The sequence below is a fragment of the Xylocopa sonorina genome, chromosome 9, assembly GCF_050948175.1.
Source record: "Xylocopa sonorina isolate GNS202 chromosome 9, iyXylSono1_principal, whole genome shotgun sequence".
Lineage (NCBI taxonomy): Eukaryota > Metazoa > Arthropoda > Insecta > Hymenoptera > Apidae > Xylocopa > Xylocopa sonorina.
In genome coordinates, this window is record NC_135201.1 from 11,350,864 (window position 1) to 11,370,585 (window position 19,722).

General features: G+C 40.4%; 5 protein-coding genes across 6 annotated transcripts; 1 reads left to right on the top strand and 4 right to left on the bottom strand.

Moving 5' to 3' along the window:
- Positions 1-1,251: 1,251 nt before the first annotated feature.
- Positions 1,252-5,736, bottom strand: LOC143426784 (mitochondrial 10-formyltetrahydrofolate dehydrogenase). Its single transcript, XM_076900418.1, has 8 exons — positions 5,578-5,736; positions 5,248-5,302; positions 4,836-4,977; positions 4,510-4,744; positions 3,447-4,126; positions 2,948-3,362; positions 2,217-2,875; positions 1,252-2,087 (listed from the first exon to the last, which is right to left on the bottom strand). Exons 3-8 carry the CDS (start codon positions 4,969-4,971, stop codon positions 1,510-1,512), a joined length of 2,703 nt encoding a protein of 900 aa, XP_076756533.1. The 5' UTR covers positions 4,972-4,977; positions 5,248-5,302; positions 5,578-5,736; the 3' UTR covers positions 1,252-1,509.
- A 1,453-nt stretch (positions 5,737-7,189) lies between these two features.
- On the bottom strand, positions 7,190-8,909 carry LOC143426976 (protein Red). Its single transcript, XM_076900747.1, has 2 exons — positions 8,378-8,909; positions 7,190-8,319 (listed from the first exon to the last, which is right to left on the bottom strand). Exons 1-2 carry the CDS (start codon positions 8,867-8,869, stop codon positions 7,261-7,263), a joined length of 1,551 nt encoding a protein of 516 aa, XP_076756862.1. The 5' UTR covers positions 8,870-8,909; the 3' UTR covers positions 7,190-7,260.
- Positions 8,910-9,369: 460 nt separating this feature from the next.
- On the bottom strand, positions 9,370-11,641 carry LOC143427241 (N(4)-(Beta-N-acetylglucosaminyl)-L-asparaginase-like). Its single transcript, XM_076901173.1, has 5 exons — positions 11,509-11,641; positions 11,283-11,439; positions 10,973-11,198; positions 9,718-10,016; positions 9,370-9,646 (listed from the first exon to the last, which is right to left on the bottom strand). The coding sequence occupies exons 1-5, from the start codon at positions 11,639-11,641 to the stop codon at positions 9,385-9,387; spliced, it is 1,077 nt and encodes a 358-aa protein (XP_076757288.1). The 3' UTR covers positions 9,370-9,384.
- Positions 11,642-12,647: 1,006 nt separating this feature from the next.
- On the top strand, positions 12,648-14,424 carry LOC143426605 (thioredoxin-related transmembrane protein 2 homolog). 2 transcript variants are annotated; one of them, XR_013102173.1, is made up of 6 exons: positions 12,648-12,841; positions 13,232-13,412; positions 13,491-13,677; positions 13,767-13,962; positions 14,043-14,298; positions 14,365-14,424. XR_013102173.1 is itself a non-coding variant. In XM_076900178.1 (5 exons), the coding sequence occupies exons 1-5, from the start codon at positions 12,698-12,700 to the stop codon at positions 14,139-14,141; spliced, it is 807 nt and encodes a 268-aa protein (XP_076756293.1). In that variant the 5' UTR covers positions 12,648-12,697; the 3' UTR covers positions 14,142-14,424. The 2 variants fall into 2 exon arrangements, 1 of the variants encoding a protein (XP_076756293.1); XM_076900178.1 differs by having other exon boundaries at positions 14,043-14,424.
- A 119-nt stretch (positions 14,425-14,543) lies between these two features.
- Kz (putative ATP-dependent RNA helicase kurz) lies at positions 14,544-19,656 on the bottom strand. The gene is made up of 16 exons (XM_076900177.1): positions 19,464-19,656; positions 19,201-19,380; positions 18,847-19,131; positions 18,145-18,768; positions 17,715-18,066; positions 17,356-17,638; positions 17,103-17,292; positions 16,793-17,025; positions 16,477-16,700; positions 16,152-16,397; positions 15,873-16,062; positions 15,601-15,741; positions 15,321-15,524; positions 15,007-15,225; positions 14,765-14,862; positions 14,544-14,700 (listed from the first exon to the last, which is right to left on the bottom strand). Exons 1-16 carry the CDS (start codon positions 19,536-19,538, stop codon positions 14,624-14,626), a joined length of 3,621 nt encoding a protein of 1,206 aa, XP_076756292.1. The 5' UTR covers positions 19,539-19,656; the 3' UTR covers positions 14,544-14,623.
- Between the last annotated feature and the right edge of the window lie 66 nt (positions 19,657-19,722).

Consider the following 19,722-nt stretch of genomic DNA (forward strand, 5'->3'; position numbering starts at 1 on the left):
GATATTCTCGGGGTCACAAGAAAGTTAGAAACACTATCGTACCAACTAACACAATTGTCCACGATGAATCCATTACACTAACAATTCCTCTTTTTCCTCCTTTAGGTAAAGAAGAATCGAGTGATCGGCGCGAGTAAGCGGACAGATTATATAAACGGAACTAAAGATCAATTGTTAAGTTTGCTCTGACCACTACACTATTGGAAACTGTCCGCAACTATGAAACATAGTTCTGATTAGTTAGCGACGTGCGAAATTTGAAGTAAACAGAGCGCATTGCAACTATTCAGCACGATGTCCCGAGAACGACTGAATAGTGAACTTGATTTTTCGGAACAGTTGCGGAGAAGGGAGGATTCCGAGAGGAAGAAACACGTGGTGCGGTCCTCCGAGTGAAGAGGGGACCCGCGACACTTGGACACGGGATGCATGGCCTTTTCCCCGCTGGTGGTCGGTCAATCAAATTGCTAAAGTAGCTTGTGAATTAAACTTCAGCCGTGTCAATTTCACTGTAAAATCACCTTGCGATTCCGTTCGTCTGTCAGTTAACTTTGTCAATTATTTTATAACAATTATACAACTATATTAGTTGTATGCAGTCGTGCTAATTGTACGCTTTAAATTTTGTTACAGGTACGATCCCAGTGGCTATCTTTCGTTTGAAAGATGTAAGTTTGGATACGTCAGATAAACAGAGGCGTATGGAAGAAAGGAAGTGAAACGGACGGTAAGAAAGGGTCAGAGGCCAGTGTCCTAAGATGAGGGGACATAGCCAGGCTCGGAAAAATTTGCATTTCCTGTTCACAATGAATAATGCCCTACGAGGAAATGGTAATCGCCTTGCCCTCGAATTAATTCGTTAATCCTCGAAATTCCGACGGAAAAGGTTCGTCATCAACGCTATAGAGAATCGTGTTCGTGATCGTTTGAAAGAACTGAAGCGATCGTTCAGTCGCCCAACACGTTTCACGTCATCGTGATCGTATTATTCAGTCGATTTCAGATCCCCTGGAGACTGAAAATAATTTCTAAAAGCCATTGGTTCCGTCTACCGCGATTACTTAATCGTATCGTCTGCATATCTGATGTCGCAGGAAAGCTGGGGAGAAAGCAGCCACCGAAATGGTCCTCCGAGGAAATAAAACCTTAGAAGGGGAATAATGGCGCAACGGGCGTCTACCCACAGAAATGGAGCACACTTGTCTCCGGCCAGAAAAACGCGTCGAAGCATCTGGAGTTTCGAAAGAGGAACTATCGGGGCGCCTATGTATAAAAACTGTTTACGTAGCTCTCGCATGCGTGGGAGCGAAATTCTACTGGTTCTACCGCGCGATAACGGTTATCTTTCGGACTTCGGTAATGGAAAGCGGAACACAAATACAAAATACTGTCAAATTTATTCGGTATAAATAAGAGAAGAGAAAGCGGAAAGATTTACAAGTAAATGGGTAGGCGAACGATGAAAGAGAAATATGCGAAATGGCGAATGATGAGATTTAGTTGGGTCACTCAGTATTCTATTGTAACGGTCTTCGTTTTCAGGTACTCGTTCAGAGCCTCCTGACCTAGGTCTTTACCGAAGCCAGACATCTTGAAACCCCCAAACGGTGCAGCCACGTCTGTCTTATTGTAAGTGTTAATGAACACCGTTCCCGCTTCTATTTTCTCAGCAAATCTTAAGGCCTTGCTGATGTCCTTGGTCAAGACACCCGATGCCAATCCGTATTCCGTATTATTGGCCCTGGCGATCATTTCATCCATATTCTTCGAGCTGAACTTGGAAATGATCATAATGGGTCCGAAAGATTCCTCTTGTGCTATGTACATGTGGTCTTCGACGTTGGTGAAGATCGTCGGTTCGAAGTACCAACCTGGACGATCTAATCTCTTCCCGCCATAAACTAGTCTTGCCCCTTCCTGGATACCACGACGCACGAAGTTTACAAGTTTGTTCAGATGGGCTTGATGATTCTGTGGACCGTGAGCGGTACTTCTATCCAGAGGGTCTCCTATAGAGATTTTCTTGACCTCTTCCACAATCTTGTCGACGAATTCGTCGTGAATCCTCTCCTCAACAAACAGTCGACCTATTTAAAGAAAGAGTTTTCACTTTTACGCTCTGATCTTCAAACCAAGAGAGCTGAAGATTCACCAGCTTAAAGTAGAATGATAACCATTGTCGCATGCAAATATCTGTAATCACTTGAAAACCATACCAGCAGCTATGCAGTTTTCGCCTTTGTTAAAGAATACACTGCTCATCCCAATTCTAACGGCCTGTTGCAGGTCAGCGTCATCGAAGACAACTAAAGGACTCTTGCCACCGAGCTCCAACGAGACTTTCTTCAAGTTACTGCCAGCGCAGGACCTCATTATGGATCGTCCAGTCACCGTGGACCCGGTGAAACCCAGTTTTCTGATCAGAGGATGCTCGCAGACAGCGTTTCCGGTCCCAGGTCCGTCACCCGGTACGATATTCACCACTCCAGGTGGGAAGCCAGCTTTTATCGTTAACTCTGCGAATTTCAGCGCTGTCAAGGGCGAAGTCTCAGCTGGTTTCATTACGACGGTGTTGCCCGCTGCCAGGCAAGCCGCCATCTTCCAGGACAACATCATCAGAGGATAATTCCAAGGTGTAACCAGGCCACAGACGCCGATAGGTTCCTTTCTGGTGAACGTTAAGTTACGGTTCGGCCTTGCGTGGGATATTGGTATAGTGCTGCCTTGGATTTTGTCGCACCAACCAGCGAAGTATCTCCAGGTCTCTATGGACATCCCTATGTGCGTTTTCAAGGCTAAGGTGTAGACTGCTCCCGAGTCCAAAGTTTCGATTGTCGCCAGTTCTTCTTTATGCTCCTCCATTACGTCTGCTAGCCTGAAGGGGTGTAAAATGTTGTAAAAGGTTCAGAATCCTCGAACCAAGGCATTACTTTATTAATTCGCTTACTTAGAAAGAAGAGCGCCACGCTCTCTGGCGCTAATCTTGCCCCACTCTCCTTCCTCGAATGCTTTCTTCGCAGCCCTGACTGCCTTGTCGACATCTTCCGCAGAGGCAGTCTCAACGGAACAGATGATACTCTCGTCGTGAGGATTGATCGTGGCTATTGGTTTCCCATGACCGTTCACGAATTCTCCATTGATGAACAATTGCTTGGGGAACTTCACTGTCATCTTGTTCGCCTGCATCTCCACGGCATCGTACTTGATATCCTTCGCGGCAGAAACACCTCTGGCTGCTAGCACCACTGTGCTGGCGAACTGGAGGAAGGCTGGAGCCATGAATACGTCAATGTTCTGCAGGGTCACTCCCAGGTCATCCTTCACCTCCTCTATTAGCCTCACAACGTCCATACTTCTACCTCCTATAAAAAAGGATGTACATTTTTCATTTTTTACATAAACTCTTTATTACTTAATGTCAACGGATTTTGTTCTTCCATACGTACCAGAAGCGAAGAAATCGGTGTCTTCGTTGATATCTATGTTCAGAATACCTGACCAGATTCGTTTCAGGTTTTCCACTGTCTTCCGCTCCTCTTCGGTGAATTCGATCACAGTGTCTTCGTTCTGCTGGCCGTACTTCTTGGCAGGGATAGTTCTAGTGCCAATTTTTATCCTTTCCACGTTGACAAAGCGATCATCGATGGCGTTAATCAGTAGTCCACCCTCGTGAATGATTCCTACTCTATTGTCAACCATCACTTGAGTCTCGTGTTCAGGTATTTTAGTACCACTCCACAGGGTAGATCCGAACAAGCGAACTTCTTCGTTATTAATGGTCGTCCAAGCTCCTGGGGTACTGTCGAGGGCACGGATAAAGTCGTGGATCTTTTTAGCTGGTTTAGACCAGTCTATCTTTTGAAGATCCTTTTTGTTTAACATAGGGTCGTAACTGGCCCCCTTTTCAGTTTGAGGAATCTTAGGTGCGATTCCTTTTGCGACGAGATCCACGGCTTCCGCCATGGCCTTGATACCCTCAGGATATAGGAAGTTATTGTATAAAGAATCCAAAGTGTCATTGGGTTCCACTTTGCAGGATTTTTGGAGCAAGATCGGCCCAGTGTCAAGGCCATCGTCAGCCCAGAAAATGGAGAAACCAGCAGTCTCGTCTCCTTCTATAAGAGTCCTAAGGAAACACCCCGAAAAAAGATGAGTATAATTATAAGAAAGTTAAATTGTTAAAGAGGCATGTTCGTTCAGTGGCACGTGGTAATTTATCAATTCATTTATCGCACAGTTGTTGAACAAGATAATTACAAGCAAACATGCGCTATGTATTATGATAACGTTGTGTGCGAAAAACAAGCTGAACCGGTTTCGAGATACGCGTATGCGCTTTCGATTACGTTATTAGCATCCTCTTACCCTCCACTACGCGCTTTTAACGATATCGCTTCGGCTGATAAACGGTTGGAAAGTCGCGCTGCGGCCACTGAACGCCTCCCTTTTATTACGTTATGCGAATACAATCACGTAATATGTCATTATGATTACTTCACTGAAACTGACCAACTTATAGCGCTGGCTCCACGGTGTTTGGGTAGCAGAGACGGATGATAACATATGCTGCGATGACGGGGATGATTGATGACTTCCATAGGGATGAATTGGCTGCAGAACGGAAGAACGTTTAGGTCCACTTCGATTCCCTTGTAAAGCTTGAGGATTTCTGGCAAGGTCGCACCCTTGCTCCTCCAGCTCTTGATCTTGAAAACTGGAGTATTATCAGCTTTTGCTGTTACGGCTGAAAGGGAATGTGCATTATGAATTAATACTTAAGCCACGATGCAAATCGTAAACGTGGTTCTTTTTCGTTTATTCGTGTAGTTAATTACCCAAAGCGTCCTCGCGATTTCCATTGTCGGGAATGGTGAAGACCCCTGTGATCTGATGACCGTTTTGTTTCAGGAGCTTGTAAACCTCAGCTGCGAAGGGGCTCTGGCCAATTATGGCCACCTTCAGTTGCGCCATTGTCGTCTAAATACGTAAAATAACTTTAATTTTTGTCTAGCTTCGTCGTCTACGCTTTACCCATCGCAACGTTCTCTCACGACATGCAAACGTTAGCATTTTCAAGGGAAAATTGCTTTTTTTACAGTCTTAATAAAAAGGCTGCACAAAGAAGTCGATTTTCGTTACAAAAAAAGGAGCTAAACAATCTACCACACCAATTCCATCAATTTTAGCGAATAAAATCAAACATCAAGCATGCTAATCATACCCAGACACTATGCACCGTGTACGTACCTAGTTGAAACGAGTTTAACGCTCTCCACTAACTTTCACTGTGCTTTTAAGCGAGCTGCAAAGAGAAGACAAGATAAGGAAGCTGTGCAAGGAGAAAGTAGTTGCAAGATAAGGGCTGGGAAAACGAAAAACGTAATCTTCCTCCTATTCTTATCTACCACCATTCTTATCTACCATTGTGCTATTAAATGTTAAATTCATAGAACTATCTACTGTCACCGTCCGTCTTCAATATGCTATCCCCAGCTAATTACTCTACTTTCTACTGTTCGTATCTCCCAATAGAAGTGTAAACAGTGCTATTTACGAATTTCAGGAGGATTGTCTTACGGTATTCACGACGTAGGATCGTATCGAAAGAAGACTCTTCAGAAACAGCATTTAGAATATCGACGATCGTGGTTGTCTTTCGATTGTCCCGTGGTGCATTCACTTCACCGACTGTTCACTCGACGGCTACCCGTACGGTTGCCTGACTGAACCACGTTAAAATGTTGAACGTTTATATAAGCAGACGAACTGTATCAGCCAGCAGGGTCAAGAATTTTTTTTCAATTCTTGATCACTTTATCGGTTCGTTTATTATTTCTGTTTCACCCGACGGCTATTCGGGGGTTTCCCGTGCTAACTGCGTTCGAGATGATCCTCTAACTGATTTATACAAACTCTGGACAGGAAATGGATATCACTACGAGGAATATCATTTTGATAATTTGTATCGATAACCACTTGATGGCCAATGATATAGAACTTGAGTAGAGTATTTAAGTGGGTAATGTCATTGATTATATTCTTGATTATTTTCGAACACAGAAGTGGAAACTCTAAATTTTTTCATTTTTTCATAAGAACATTTGTAGCAGTAAGCAGGTATTGATAACAGTTTGATAACAATCTAGATTTTGGAACGAGGAGATTTCGCTGGGATTTAGACGCGACCTTGACTGATTAAGTTCTTCATTCATGAATGAAACGGTCTGGGAATAAATAATTGATAAATGAATTGCTGAGAAGTCTGGCATCTTATGATTCTGTGTTGAATACTTTGATAATCTGTCATCCAGATGGTATTAATAATTAATTGTATAAATGTTATATTCAATTTTATTTGAGAGTAACAATGAATGCTCAAGATTTAAATCGTTTTTAGAATCGTTGCAGAAATGCAGACAATTGTGGTCGTAAAATTAATCGATCGAAGAAGAATGTATGTTACGATCGGCGAATCTCCAATTTAAATGATCGAGGGGGGATAAGAGGTTTCGCTCGAGTTTCAGCGTCGTACAATGACACCTTGTAATAAGTGTTATTGTTGCTAGCCTGAGAGATTTCAAGCATTTTCAACAGTTTACGTAGTTTTTACGCATTAAATAAACTCTTCTAGACGTTACTAGGAGAAATGACCGATATTAATTCAGTTTCTTAAAAAATCGATTCGTTAATTCTGCTTAAATACGTAAGCGGATGGAGTTAATAACATTTTCCAGATCAGTTATCTCTGACTGGAAGTTTTAACCGGTTTGATCGTGTTTCAATGAAAGATTCCCCCCAATCGACTGACCATAGGTCATTGATAAGCTGTTTGGTCGATCGGTTTTGCTGGTTTCAGCTAGTTTTAGGTCATTGGCGGTCAGATCTTTATTTTAAATAAATAAAAAAACATTATCTAAGTCGCGGATTGTATGTCTCACAATTTTAACAGCGTGACTGCATGGTAACTGGTTAAAAACCATGAAGTTTTAAAAATATTATACAGTCTTTTATTGCATTTTCTATTTTATACACGTAATAATCACAAATACGTCGATTAATTTGTATGCTACAAGATATACACCTTCTATTAAGTTAACGTAACGAGTAAAAATTAGTTACACGTAAGCTTGTGCAACACTGCTCGAAAGTTTTGATACGTATTTGCGAAAGTCTTTCTATCTACTGATAACGAAATGCTTTCATCAGTTATGTATAAAATACTTCAAACATTCGAGCGACGATGTACAACGACTTTAACATTTAATATCTCGGGACTTTGAATTCTGATGCTCCGTCTAATACCATTGTTGGTTTCCTTTTATTCATAATGTTCTGAATTTTCTGCCATTCTCTATCCAGTTCAGCTTTTTCATTCTTCTCCTTGTTGTATTTCCTCGTCCTCCTTCCGTCAGCCATTTTTACCCCATACTGGAACGCTGCTTTTGGTAGGGCCTCTTTGTTGTTCATGTACTCGCTGTACTCTTCAGGAGTATCGAAGTCCCACCTTCCAATCGGGCCCTTTTTATTACCAAGATCCATCTTGGTATAATCCACTTCGTCGTCTGAATCGTCGATAGCGTCCTGCATTTCATCCAGCCCTGGGTAACATTCCGCGTAACCTTCCGGCTCTGCCGCCAGTTTATTAAGCAGTGCACCTTTCTTGGGTGCGTTGCTGTCCACACTGGAAGGTACGACGTTAGGCAGTTGTGGAGCGTTCGCTTTATCGTCTGTATCTAAACTGCTCTCTGGCTTATCGAAGTAAGAGCCCTTCTTCTTCTCCCTGCCTTGATTCGAATCCTTTTTACCGATCGATGGAACGTAATCACCGATATCGCCGTAGATGCTTTCATCCTGTGGCCTTGGCGCGATATCCATGTCATTCATATCGTCTGGCCTCGATCGTCCGTCTTTATTCTTCTTTCCCTTCTTGCCGTGACGATTGCCCTGTCGTAGATAGGATAAAATCTGCGCGAGCTTGTTTATCACGATGTCGTTCGTCGTTAACGTAGGCGTATTGTCTATAGTGGGAACGTCTGCTTTACTTCTGATCAGGGTAGTCGGTATATCCACGTCTGCATTTTCGTCGTCGAGCTCTATCACGTAGGCCATTCGCCCAGGTGTAAATAATTCATTCCGTTCAATCTGCTTGGATTTCATAGTCATGATCGTTCTATACACATTGCGTCCTATCTTAGTTTTGAATTGCATCTCGTCGTCCTTCTTCTCTGGCTCCTTCTTCTCCTTCTTATCTTTCGGTTTCACTAGCTTCTCCATTTCCTGTTCCTGTTCGTGCTCTTTCGCTTCTATCTCGCTGCGTACCTGCAGAACAAAATGTTCTTTAAACATAAAGCTTAGAGCATTTTAATTGGTTATTTACCTTCTGGAGAAGAGCGTAATCCAATCCTTTCACCAAGTGAGTGTGCTCCATGTCACCACCCAAGAATTTTGACTGTTGAATCATTTGCCTCCTTCTTTCGGCTGCGTCCATCCCAGATTTCAAATCAGGCGCAACGGCACGGTACGCACTGGCGCTATTCATAGGATCTTCTGCCTGGTAATCTTGGTTAGTACCGTCCCTACGTTCTCTAGCTCTGTCTCTGTATTTCTCAGCCAACTCTGCCATCTTATCCTCTTCCTGCTTCTTCAGCTTCGCGTAAAAGCTCTTCTTCTTCCTACGCAGCTCTGCACGACTACCACCACTGACATTTGGAGTCTGTGCTGTCTTCGCGCTAGCATCCCGAGCTGTACCAGGGACAGAAGCTGGAGTGGCGGATGGAACCGACGCTCTTGGCGTCATCAATAACTTCCGGAAGTCATCGTTCGTTAAACGAACGGACATTCCCATGTCTTCTTCAGTTGTCTCTGGCATTTTGTTTACCGTGTATGGATCTTCTTAATGATTGAGGTTATGTTGGCCAAAAATCTACGAAATCAAGCAAGTTTTCAAGCTTCAGATTGAAATATATATTTGTACATACATTTGATATCGAACCTGAGAGACGTCTGCTTCAGAAGAGTAACATTTGTCCATCAGTTGCTCGACAAGAACATTATTGCACAATAGAGTTCACTTTATCAACAAATCTTGAGTAAAGATGGAAACATATCGATACTATATCGATTATTATCGATAGCAAAGAAATTTTACAAAATTTGAACGTTCGATAGGTCGAAATGTTAAGTCATCGATAGTATCTAAGTTTCAAATATGGATTCTTATGACCTCTCCTAATATTAGTCACCAAATTTTGATTTCTATCAGATATTCTCGATGGTAACGAAATATATTATATTCATACAGGTCTTCCAGCATATATTTTATTCGAGAAGTAATAACATTTGAAAAATTAGTAACAACAATCGAAAGATATTAGAAAAAGGCCATCAGTCGTTCTTATGTGCAAGAACTTCGTATTTAACATCAATGCAATCAACGTAAAGCTGCGTGGCCTTCCCTAATTCAGGATTGGCAACGTAGTGCGCGAATCGAGTAATTCCATTGCACGCAGCTCCATACTCTCCATCTTTATTTATCGCAATCACTGCTCCAGTGAACATAGGATAATGCTCAGCAATTCTTCTAACCGCTGTAGTCGCTGCTGCAGTGGGTGTAGCACCGCGACGCATCTCCTCCACGGCTAAGAAACTGAGGGAAATACGTTCAGTTGTGAAAAGTATAAGCAAAGAACAGCGGTATTGATTGATTCTACGATTTACCTTGGCAAAAATCGCATCATGATATCACCTTCGCCAGTTCCAGCTGCTGCGCCAACTGCTTGATCGGCGTATGCACCTGCTCCTGCTATAGGAGAATCCCCAATGCGACCAGGGATCTTGTTTCTCGCTCCGTTTGTCGACGTGCCAGCTGCTATGTGTCCGTTTGAATCTATAGCTACGACTCCAATTGTATCATGGTTTTCTTCTGACACGTATGATTCGTGTTCCTCCAGTTTGCTTTCTGCGTTGGCTGCCCAACGATAGGGACCACAGCTTTTTCTTGGATCAGGAACTACATTCTGGAAGAATATATATATATATATATATGTAGTTTTATATACACGTTCTTATTTCAATGAACAATTGTTTTGTATTGTCTGAGTTTCATTTGGATAACATAGACAACACAGCAGATCGCATAACACTTCAATTTTAATAGGAAAAGAGCTTTTAAACTTCTAATCTGTATTATTATATTATGTATCATTTTTATATTACCCGCTTTAGAGGTAAGAGAGAGAAAGAAATATACAAAAGCTATAGGAAAGAGTGAGACAGATGATAGCGGCTCTACTCTAGAACCCGTGGCGCCATCTCTGTGAAAAGTGCTCAAACTGGTCGCACAGCATTATCGACAGCGAAGTGAACTACTGAAACACTAGCGCCATCTCTGTGAAAAGTGCTGAAACTACTCGTCGAATAGTTTCAGCGCTTGTCGTACAGATGGCGCCACCAGTCGGTAAGTAGTTTACTTCGCTGTCGATAACGATGTGCGACCAGTTTGAGTGCTTTTCACAGAGATGGCGCCACGGGTTCTAGAGTAAGGTCAGCATCATCTGTCTCGCTCTTTCTTATTGCTTTCTTATATATCTTTCTCTCTCTTACCTCTAAAGCGGTAAATATAAAATAAATTGGAATAAAGATATTGAAATATACATCCGGATAACGCAACTTTGTTACAGTAAGGGCACTGTGATGTCACTTAAAGATCTGCTTAGATCTGACGGTTTTAATTAGTATAGAAATGCAGTATTCCCTTTAACATATGTCATCCTGCGTCAGTGGTTAAAAAAATTCATGAATGAACATATAACAGGCGTGATATGCTAGTGGTACTACCTCAAAACGTGGTGCTACTAAACGTGGCATCACAACCATCAACGAATGTGGACATAGACGGCTACGGAAGTGATGTCACGCAGCGCAAGAAACACCACAGTGCTCTTACTGTGACAAAGTTGTGTTGTCAGGGTACCTTCCAGAAGTTGGGTTGGCAGTTATTAGACTTCCAATCTTCCCACATTTTCTTTGATTCCTCTGTCTGCAGAGACTCCATTTTGAATCCCATTTCTGAGGCAAACTTCGCGGCAAGTTCTCCACCGATCAGGGAATGTTTGGTGTTCTCTAGAACCTTGCGAGCGACGGAAATCGCGCTCTTAACGTTCCTCAGCAGTCCCACGCCACCCACGTCCATTGTAACTCTATTCATTTGGTAACCAATCGGATTAAAAGCAGTTCTTCATTTTTTTACCACTCTTACAGCAATGATTGAGCGCGCTATGTACCCATCCATGATTAAAGCATCCAAAGTCGTTTCTCCAGATTCATCCGGGCTCCCTCCGTATCCTACAGTTTTCCTGCATCTTTGCTGCTCGCAGAGACTGCAACTCTCTTCTATGGCATCCAAGGCACTCCTTTTCTCATTGTTCAATACATTCCATGCTGGAAAATGAATGTTATCAGACAAATGTAACGTTAATTTTCATGTTCTAGAGAGCTAGAGATTGTTACCACGTTCAGTGGCATCCTTGTAGTCCCAGGTAATAACAACCAGTGGGATGGTCTTGTTCGAAGTGCATACTTCTTCACCGTATGCTATACCAATGCATGCAATTAGCATCCATGCAGCTATTAGGCACCTCATGTTCTCTCCTTTGTTAAGAGACTACCGATTGCTGTTGGTGTTCAAGAGCTAGACAATATCTATGCAAGACCAAGGTGGGGATGTTATATCTCTGAGGTCATGCCGTATGTAGCTACAATATTGTTTTAATATGTCTAGTATTGCCTGGTAACTGATTTCAGATAATCTGTAAACATCAGCGAACTAGAACAATTGCAATTGCGTAACAATTTCATAAAAAAATTTTCTGCAACGCTGCACAACTGCTTGCAGTTACGCTGCAAATAAAATATAGAAATTGATCAGAATTATTGATTAAAATAAATATCATTGATGGAGTTACGTTCCTTTGGAACATGAGAGATATCTTATCTGAGCTATGGAAAAGTTTCATGTGATACAGAGTCCAGTGAACGTACTTCAATCAATTGTAAAGCCTGTTTTATCAACAAATATGTTTATCGACAGCAGGTTTTTCGTAGATCCAAATTTATCGGGTATCGTTAACAATTTGTCCAAATTATCACGTTTATCGATCATTAATTAATTTAATCGCCTGTACTAAAATTATTCTGATTATCTAATTCATTGATCAAATGAAATGCGATTTATTACATACAAGATGTACAATTTAAAATACTGTAATTCGTCGACGAATGAGGTCGTCGAATTAATTAACTCACTAATTTACCACTTACGTTCTCGAAGTTCATTCTTCGCTTACAATAGTAACTTTACTATTTTTTTGTTAGATTAAACGCTACATATACAAAATAAACAAATTGTATAGAATAATATTGACAATAATCGAGAGTTGAATCGAACGTGGAAAGGTTCGTTGACACGAGTAATTTCCAATCGATGTTCGAGACCCTTTCGCCTACGTTCGTCACGGATAAAAACAATTAACTCTGAAGTAGAATTACTGAACGTTTTCTTTTCTTTTTGTAGATCGATTAAAGGACGTTCATTCGAAACAAGTTAGGATAAAAATATCCAGCTGTAAGGGTGGAAGCAGTCTTTTTATCTTGATCGATAGAGTTGACGCATAACCTGTACACGAGCGTCTTTCAAGAGATGCCGTTGAAGAAGGATTTACGACTTCTGTTGAAGCCTTATTATTTGATAAATATTTTGTTGAGCCTCTCGTACATCGTCTCGAAGCGTGTGCCGATTGTCTGCAATTATGTGTTCGCGCAGGCTGAATGCGAACTTGACGGGGTGAGTGATTTAAAAATGATGAGATATTAGTTACTATATTACTTTGTTTGAGTTTAGTTTATTTACTTAATTACTTTCTAATTTACTTGCGTTTGCTTTGTTTACTTTCTTTACTTAATTACTTCTTGATTTACTTGCGTTTGCTTTGTTTATTTTCTTTGCTTAATTACTTTCTAATTTACTTGTGTTTGCTTTCTGTATTTTCTTTGCTTAATTGCTTTCTAATTTACTTGCGTTTGCTTTGTTTACTTTCTTTGCTTAATTACTTTCTGATTTACTTGCGTTTGCTTTCTTCACTTAACTCTGTTGTTTATTTTCTTTACTTGGTTATTGAATCATTCGAATCATTCTTGCAGAGCGTGTTTCATGGTGGATGTACGTTTGTTTCAGAGGGAGACGGAAATCTTGTTTTTTCTCATGATAGTGATTATGATAAGGACAAGGAAAACCGGGAGCGTTACTATGATAAGCTACCTGTCGTCCAGCTTTGTTTACACTAAAGTCACCAATCTGATTCTTTGGTTCTACGCAGACGTCCGTATGGGAATAATATTTGCTATCGTGTTTATCCGTGAGTGTTTATTTCTTTGTTACAAGTTGATCTGTGAAACAGAGATCGCATTTGAGGTGCGCCGTTTGATAATTGTAGTCTGCGGGTTGCTGTTTCCTGAGCCGATGTATCAGGGCCCAGAAAAGGTGACCTACTTGCGAGGTGCAAACGGATTGCAGGAAGAATTGCAAAGAGACACGAGAGTCGTTTGGCTGGTTGCATTTTACACTGCGTGGAATCCTGCCTGTGTTAATTTTGCACCGATATTTTCCGAGCTTTCTGCAGAGTTCGTACCCGATGAATTACCAATACATTACTTAGAATCATAGATCAGATCATATGTTTCTCGTAAACTAACATCATGTGTATTTACAGATATACATTAGAGAATTTAAAATTCGGTAAAGTAGACATAGGAAGACACCCAGACGCTGGTGTAAAATATCACATTAGCGATGCTAGTACTAGCAAACAGCTTCCAACTGTAATTCTATTCAAAGAGGGGAAAGAAATTGAAAGACGTCCACACACGGATCACAAAGGAAAGCTGGTTAAATTCCTTTTTTCATTAGTAAGTTTAGTCGTCCTCGTAATTTCCACCACGTTCTGCAGCCATATATTAAATAACAAAATTCTCACGTTTTAATGCAGGATAATATAAAGGCAGCGTTCGATCTGAACAATGTTTATAAGAATTGTAAAAAGAATCCGATCAAAAGGAAGGAGAAGAAGGCGGTGAAAGCAGAGTGACTTGACCAGTGTTTCTAAATGTTTGTTCGAGATGTTATCGATGTCATAGCACTGCCAACGAGTTTAAACGAAGATTACTTTCTACTGTGTAGAACTAATGGACATTTAGCGTACAGGTGTCCCGCGCAAATTTTCATTTATAGCGACGTTACGAAAGGTTTGTAAATATTCTATTATATTTTCAATCATTGTACGTATTTCATGCACCGCTGTGTTCTATTAGGGAATATCTGACATTAATCTAGGCTAAGATTGGATAATTTATTAAAAAAGGTAGCCATTATTATGAGTGCCATTGACACTATATGACACAAAGTGCCACGCATGCATTAAAGATACCAATCATAAAAACCAAAGCAGAGCTTCGAGTTACGTACGAATCGTACGCAATATTGCGGTTTCCATTAAATAAATGGTTATCGAAATAAAACAAGATTTCGGTATATACAATGTATAATTGCATAATTTAGGTATAAAATTTACTATACAGGTGGCCAAATGACCGTAACATGTCCGTGGATCGATTCTGGTAACCATTTTTGGTAGGCTGACAAGAGAACTGCAATTAACATCAATTAGTCACATTAAGTAATAGAAAGTTCCGAAGGAAAACGTATACTTACAACTTCTGTCTGCCTCCCAAGTATCTAATAATTTTTCCTTCGACATAATTCCGTGAGATAATAATAATTGCGTAATTTCTTGCGTCCGCGGTATCAATCTGAAATGATCATTGTTTTAGTCGAACCTTTAGCTCAATTTTGGCTAGTTTCACATACAGGGTGATTCACTACTCGTGTGACAATCAGCTGTAAAAACTTGTCACACGAGTAGTGAATTATCCTGTACAGTTTTAAAATCTTACTTAGCCCACGCCTTGGTAATACTTTGAGGGGTCGATAATAACTGAGAAACGAATTGTTTTAATTTTGGACAGACTTTGCCTTCCAATAAGAAACACGCGAACCATTTAACCCCGTCCACCGTCAGTGGATATTCCATTTCCATCTCTGGTAATTTCCAGCCAGCTTTTCCGAACGTTCCCGCCATGCTGCACATTACTTTTCCCGTCTCTGTATTGTATCTACGTAGAAGGATACGAGTAATAGTATTTAAGAAAAAAAAATAGTAAACTTATACCTAGGTTGAATGCACAGGTTTTTTAGTTTTAAAAGAAACCTTGGTGGTGGGTCAGTTAAAGGTTCTCCAAGTTGACACAAAGAAGGTGCAAATTTAGGTAGCCATTCCGGTTCTATGGCTGTGACGCCACGCATGTACATTTTATTTGTCTCGTATATTTCCTGATACACTACCCATTGAGGGCACATTTTCCGTAGAACACAGGAGGAGTGTATAAACACTGGATCCTCCATATCCATGGCTCTAAATTGAACATGTACAATATCGTATAGAATATTAGGCTAAAACGTGCGCGATCGATTTACGACATTTATCTTACTTGTAAGCATATTTCCATTTAGCTTTGTCTTGGTCTTCGTTAACCTCGTCTGGCATCACTTTTCTTGCAACCTGGTCAGCCATTCCCGCGAGCACTATTTGCCTGAGCAACTTTGCTTCCATGTCGACCGGAGGCTTCATTCTGAATAAATGTTTAGTGTAAGAGATAAACTGTTTTGATGTACAGTGCAGTTCAACATGTTCGCTGTGAACGAACATAAAAGAAACTTGCGATTCACAGCGAACGTGTTAAGTATTTCTTGTAGCACATACTCAGGGTTAATTGTTAGATTTAGGTCTGGTATATTTAAATTAATCTCGTTAGTCAATTGCTGCCGGAGCTTTCGAATCTCTACAACTGCTTTGTGTCGTAAACCGTGCTCCTCGCAAAAAGAAAGTAATTTCCCTTTAGTTCCAGCGTATTCCGCACCTCCTATAGCTCTGATCAAGACCATTGGATCGCCTTACGAAACGAAATATATATTGTTTAATTAATATTTTGTATCCGTTTTTTAATATTATCATGGTCTCAAGAAAATTAAAATGCAGTACCAAGAAGTAAGCTGTTTCCAGTGCCGGCCCAATAGCGCCTCATTTGGTGCCATTTAGTTCTCGCGCCACTGTTAATTTCGAACGCTTCTATCAACACTTCTTGAACGGAAAGCGCGGCCACCATGCATACTGTGTATTGAAGAAGATTGTGTTGATGAGAGAGAGCCAACATTTTTCCATAACGAGGAGCAACCGGAAATGCAGCGATACTGTGACCAAGTGGTGTCACCTTAGCGCTATAGGAACCTAAAAAAAAAGAACAGCAAGAATAATTGTAGAATAAGTGACTAAATTAAATTAATTGGGGTATTATTAGTCAAGGTACCTTCTTTATCGAGGGGAGGCTGTTGCAAAGCTCCAAGTAGTATCAACCTCTTCTCAGCCATTTGCAATTGTATCGCATCTGGCGGGGTTGGGAATGGAAAGTTCACGACTTTGTCGATATTCATCACTTTCATTTGCAAAAGTAGATCGTCCACAGGCTTTCTTTGAATCTCAGACTGACTGAACTGTTCAAACTGGTCGTTGAACACTGCTGAAGAGTATAATCTAAAAATAATCATTTTATCTACGAGTTAAAGCTTGGTTTAACCGCTTACTGCACGTTTGAAAGTTGAATTCTAATAAAATGATCTAATTACCTGTAACAGTGTCCGGGACTGGTTCTACCAGCTCTTCCTGCTCGTTGATTAGCAGATGCTTTGCTGGTATAACAGATTCTATACGTACTTACTCCAGTTACTTTATCGTACATTCTTGTTTTACAACGTCCACAGTCTACCACGTATTTTATATTGGGTATAGTGAGAGACGTTTCCGCCACGTTTGTGGATACTACACACAGGCGATACCCTTCCGGTGGTGGTTCGAATACCTAAGAATTAACATTATTTAACCGTCTTTGGAATTTTCCTAATTCCTTTTAAATCTTTTGCTAATCCTTTCAATTACCAATGCTTGCTTGTGACTTGGAAGAAGAGAGTATAGCGGTAAAACCCACAGTGGTTGCGCATTTGCGCAGGTTTTTAAATCAATCATATCGTCATCCTCATCTTCGTCTTCGTCCAATTGTACTTCTGCGTCATCATCTTCCACGCCAATTAAATCCTCGTGAGTGTCGTCGGTGGGTATCACAGCATAACTGAAAACTAAAGATTAAAGTTTGTTTCTTTTAGGAAGATTTAATGAATACCAGTTCCCATACTCGTCCAGACTAATATTTGGTAGTTCAATTTGCTTCTTTTGTCGTAATTTGTTGTATCGAATGGCTTCCTTGCAACGAAAATCATTATCGTCATCGCTATTGTTTTCATCGCTATTGCTATTATCATTTTGATCGTCGTTGTCATTTTCTTTTTCGAGATTTTCCTCTTTCTTCGAAGAATCATCGTCTTTTTGTGAATCTTCTCGCTTTTTCACAACATTTCTCTTATTCCTCGAGAAAGCTTTGCGTAATTTACGCACCACAAAATTTACCTCTTGTTGTCCTACATTTTAATGATATATTCTTTAAAGGAGTAGATAATAAAATACAAACACAATTTGAGGATAAAGAAAATGTACCTGTTAAAAATATTAAGATCCCACCGTCTGGAAGACGAGTGTGTATCTTTATAGCCTTTTTTAAAGCATCGGAAACATAATTGGTGCTTGTTCTTCTATTAAAATGTATAGTAACAGGAAACTGCCTCGATTCCACCGTTAATACAGGTGGTTTCACTTTGAACAATTTACTATTCTCTACAAATTCGTCTACGCGTAACGTGGCAGACATAATCACAAGTTTCAGTGGGTTTTTCCTTTTATTTCGAAGGGGTACGATCCTTGATAACAATCCTATCAGAATGTCTGTATACACGCTACGTTCGTGTGCTTCGTCCAGAATAATCACCGAATATTTCGTTAGTAAAAAATCCTAAAATATAAACAAAATTTCCATTACGATTACGTGTAGTAACGTAGATTTACATAATCGCCTTGAATGATTACGTACAGTTTGTATCTCCTTTAATAGAACACCATCGGTCATGAATTTGATTTTTGTCTCCTCTGTAGCGTTACCTTCGAAACGAATCAAGTAGGAAATTTCTTTCTCTGTAAGATTAGTCTCTTCAGCGACGCGTTTGCTCATGGATATAGCCGCCACTCTTCTGGGTTCAGTTACTCCTATCATTTTCTCTTGAGCGTAGCCAGCCTCGTATAAAAACTGCGGCACCTGGGTAGTCTTACCGCTGCCTGTTTCACCAGTGATTATTACCACAGGGTTTTCATTGATTGTTTCCACGATAACTTGCTCTTCTGCCACCACTGGTAATTTTAATCTGGCCGCTTGGATTTCTGCCTTTCTGTGCAGTGTTACGAATACAGCAGGCTTTTTTTCTATTGGCTGCTGCGGTTTTAAGGGTTCCTGAACTGTAGCAACAGCAGATGGTTCTTTTTCTTTGTCCACTGCACTTTTTCCTCCATCATCTTTTGCGGTGTTAGTTTCTTTATTCGAGGTATGTTCGTTTTCTTTAGTTTCTTCAATCTCTTCCACAGATCTACTTTCTGCCACATCTTTCTCATCTTCCTCTTCATTTTCTTCAGCATCAAACTCAGATTCATCGTCACTTGGTTCCTACAAACAAAAGTTGAAGTATAATATAGAATCTACATTGTACTGTCTTCATTAATTTAGTCACTGTTGTCAATGTACATCAAATCCGATAACATTTGGATCCGAAGCAGCCTCCTGCTTCTTCTGCTCCTCTAAAATCGCTAATCTTCTCTTCTTGCTCCCTTTAATAGCATTTATGTGTACTTCCGGCACATCATCCTCATTTTCATTAATTTCTTTAATCTCGTACTTCTTGGCAGGTAATTCTGCCTCTCTAAAATGACGCTTTAAGCCTTTGGTTTGTACAGCAGCCAAAGATACGTATTGTTTCAATTCTTCTTGGGGCGCTTGAACTTTCGCCAGTTCCTCCAAAAGTTCAGCTCTCTAAAATCATATAAAACACATTTAAAGGAACGAAAGAGAAGAGAAGAATTATGTTATCAAGTTACATACACGTAACTTTTTCTTCTTTCTTTCGACAACTTTCTCTAGTTCCTTCCTTCGTTTCTTAGACAGCAATCGAGTAGTGGTGACATTCTTAACTTTGCTCTTCGTCTTCCTTTTCTTGCTGGGCAAAACCAGCGCGTTACAACTGTCATAATGGTCTTGGCGATGGTCGATATCTATAACAATCTATTTGAGAGGAAGTGCCAATAAACATTTTACAGATTACGTTGAATTTTCTAATACACGTGTCCACAACCATAGACGAATACCTTTTTCGTCGCTGAATCATCAATTTCAACTTCTGGAACTTTTCTTGCTTTCCAGTTGTATCTCTTTTTACCCATTTTTTTTTTTCTAATTCAATACAGTATCTCAACAAATTTGGATTTTCGTAATTATTACTTTCATATTTTATTTACATTCGCGCACATCAATCTACGTTTGGTTATGTTGATTCGAACGACGTGCTCAAACTGAATTTGAACGCGATTGTCAATAATCGAACATCAAAATCGATAGATATCGATT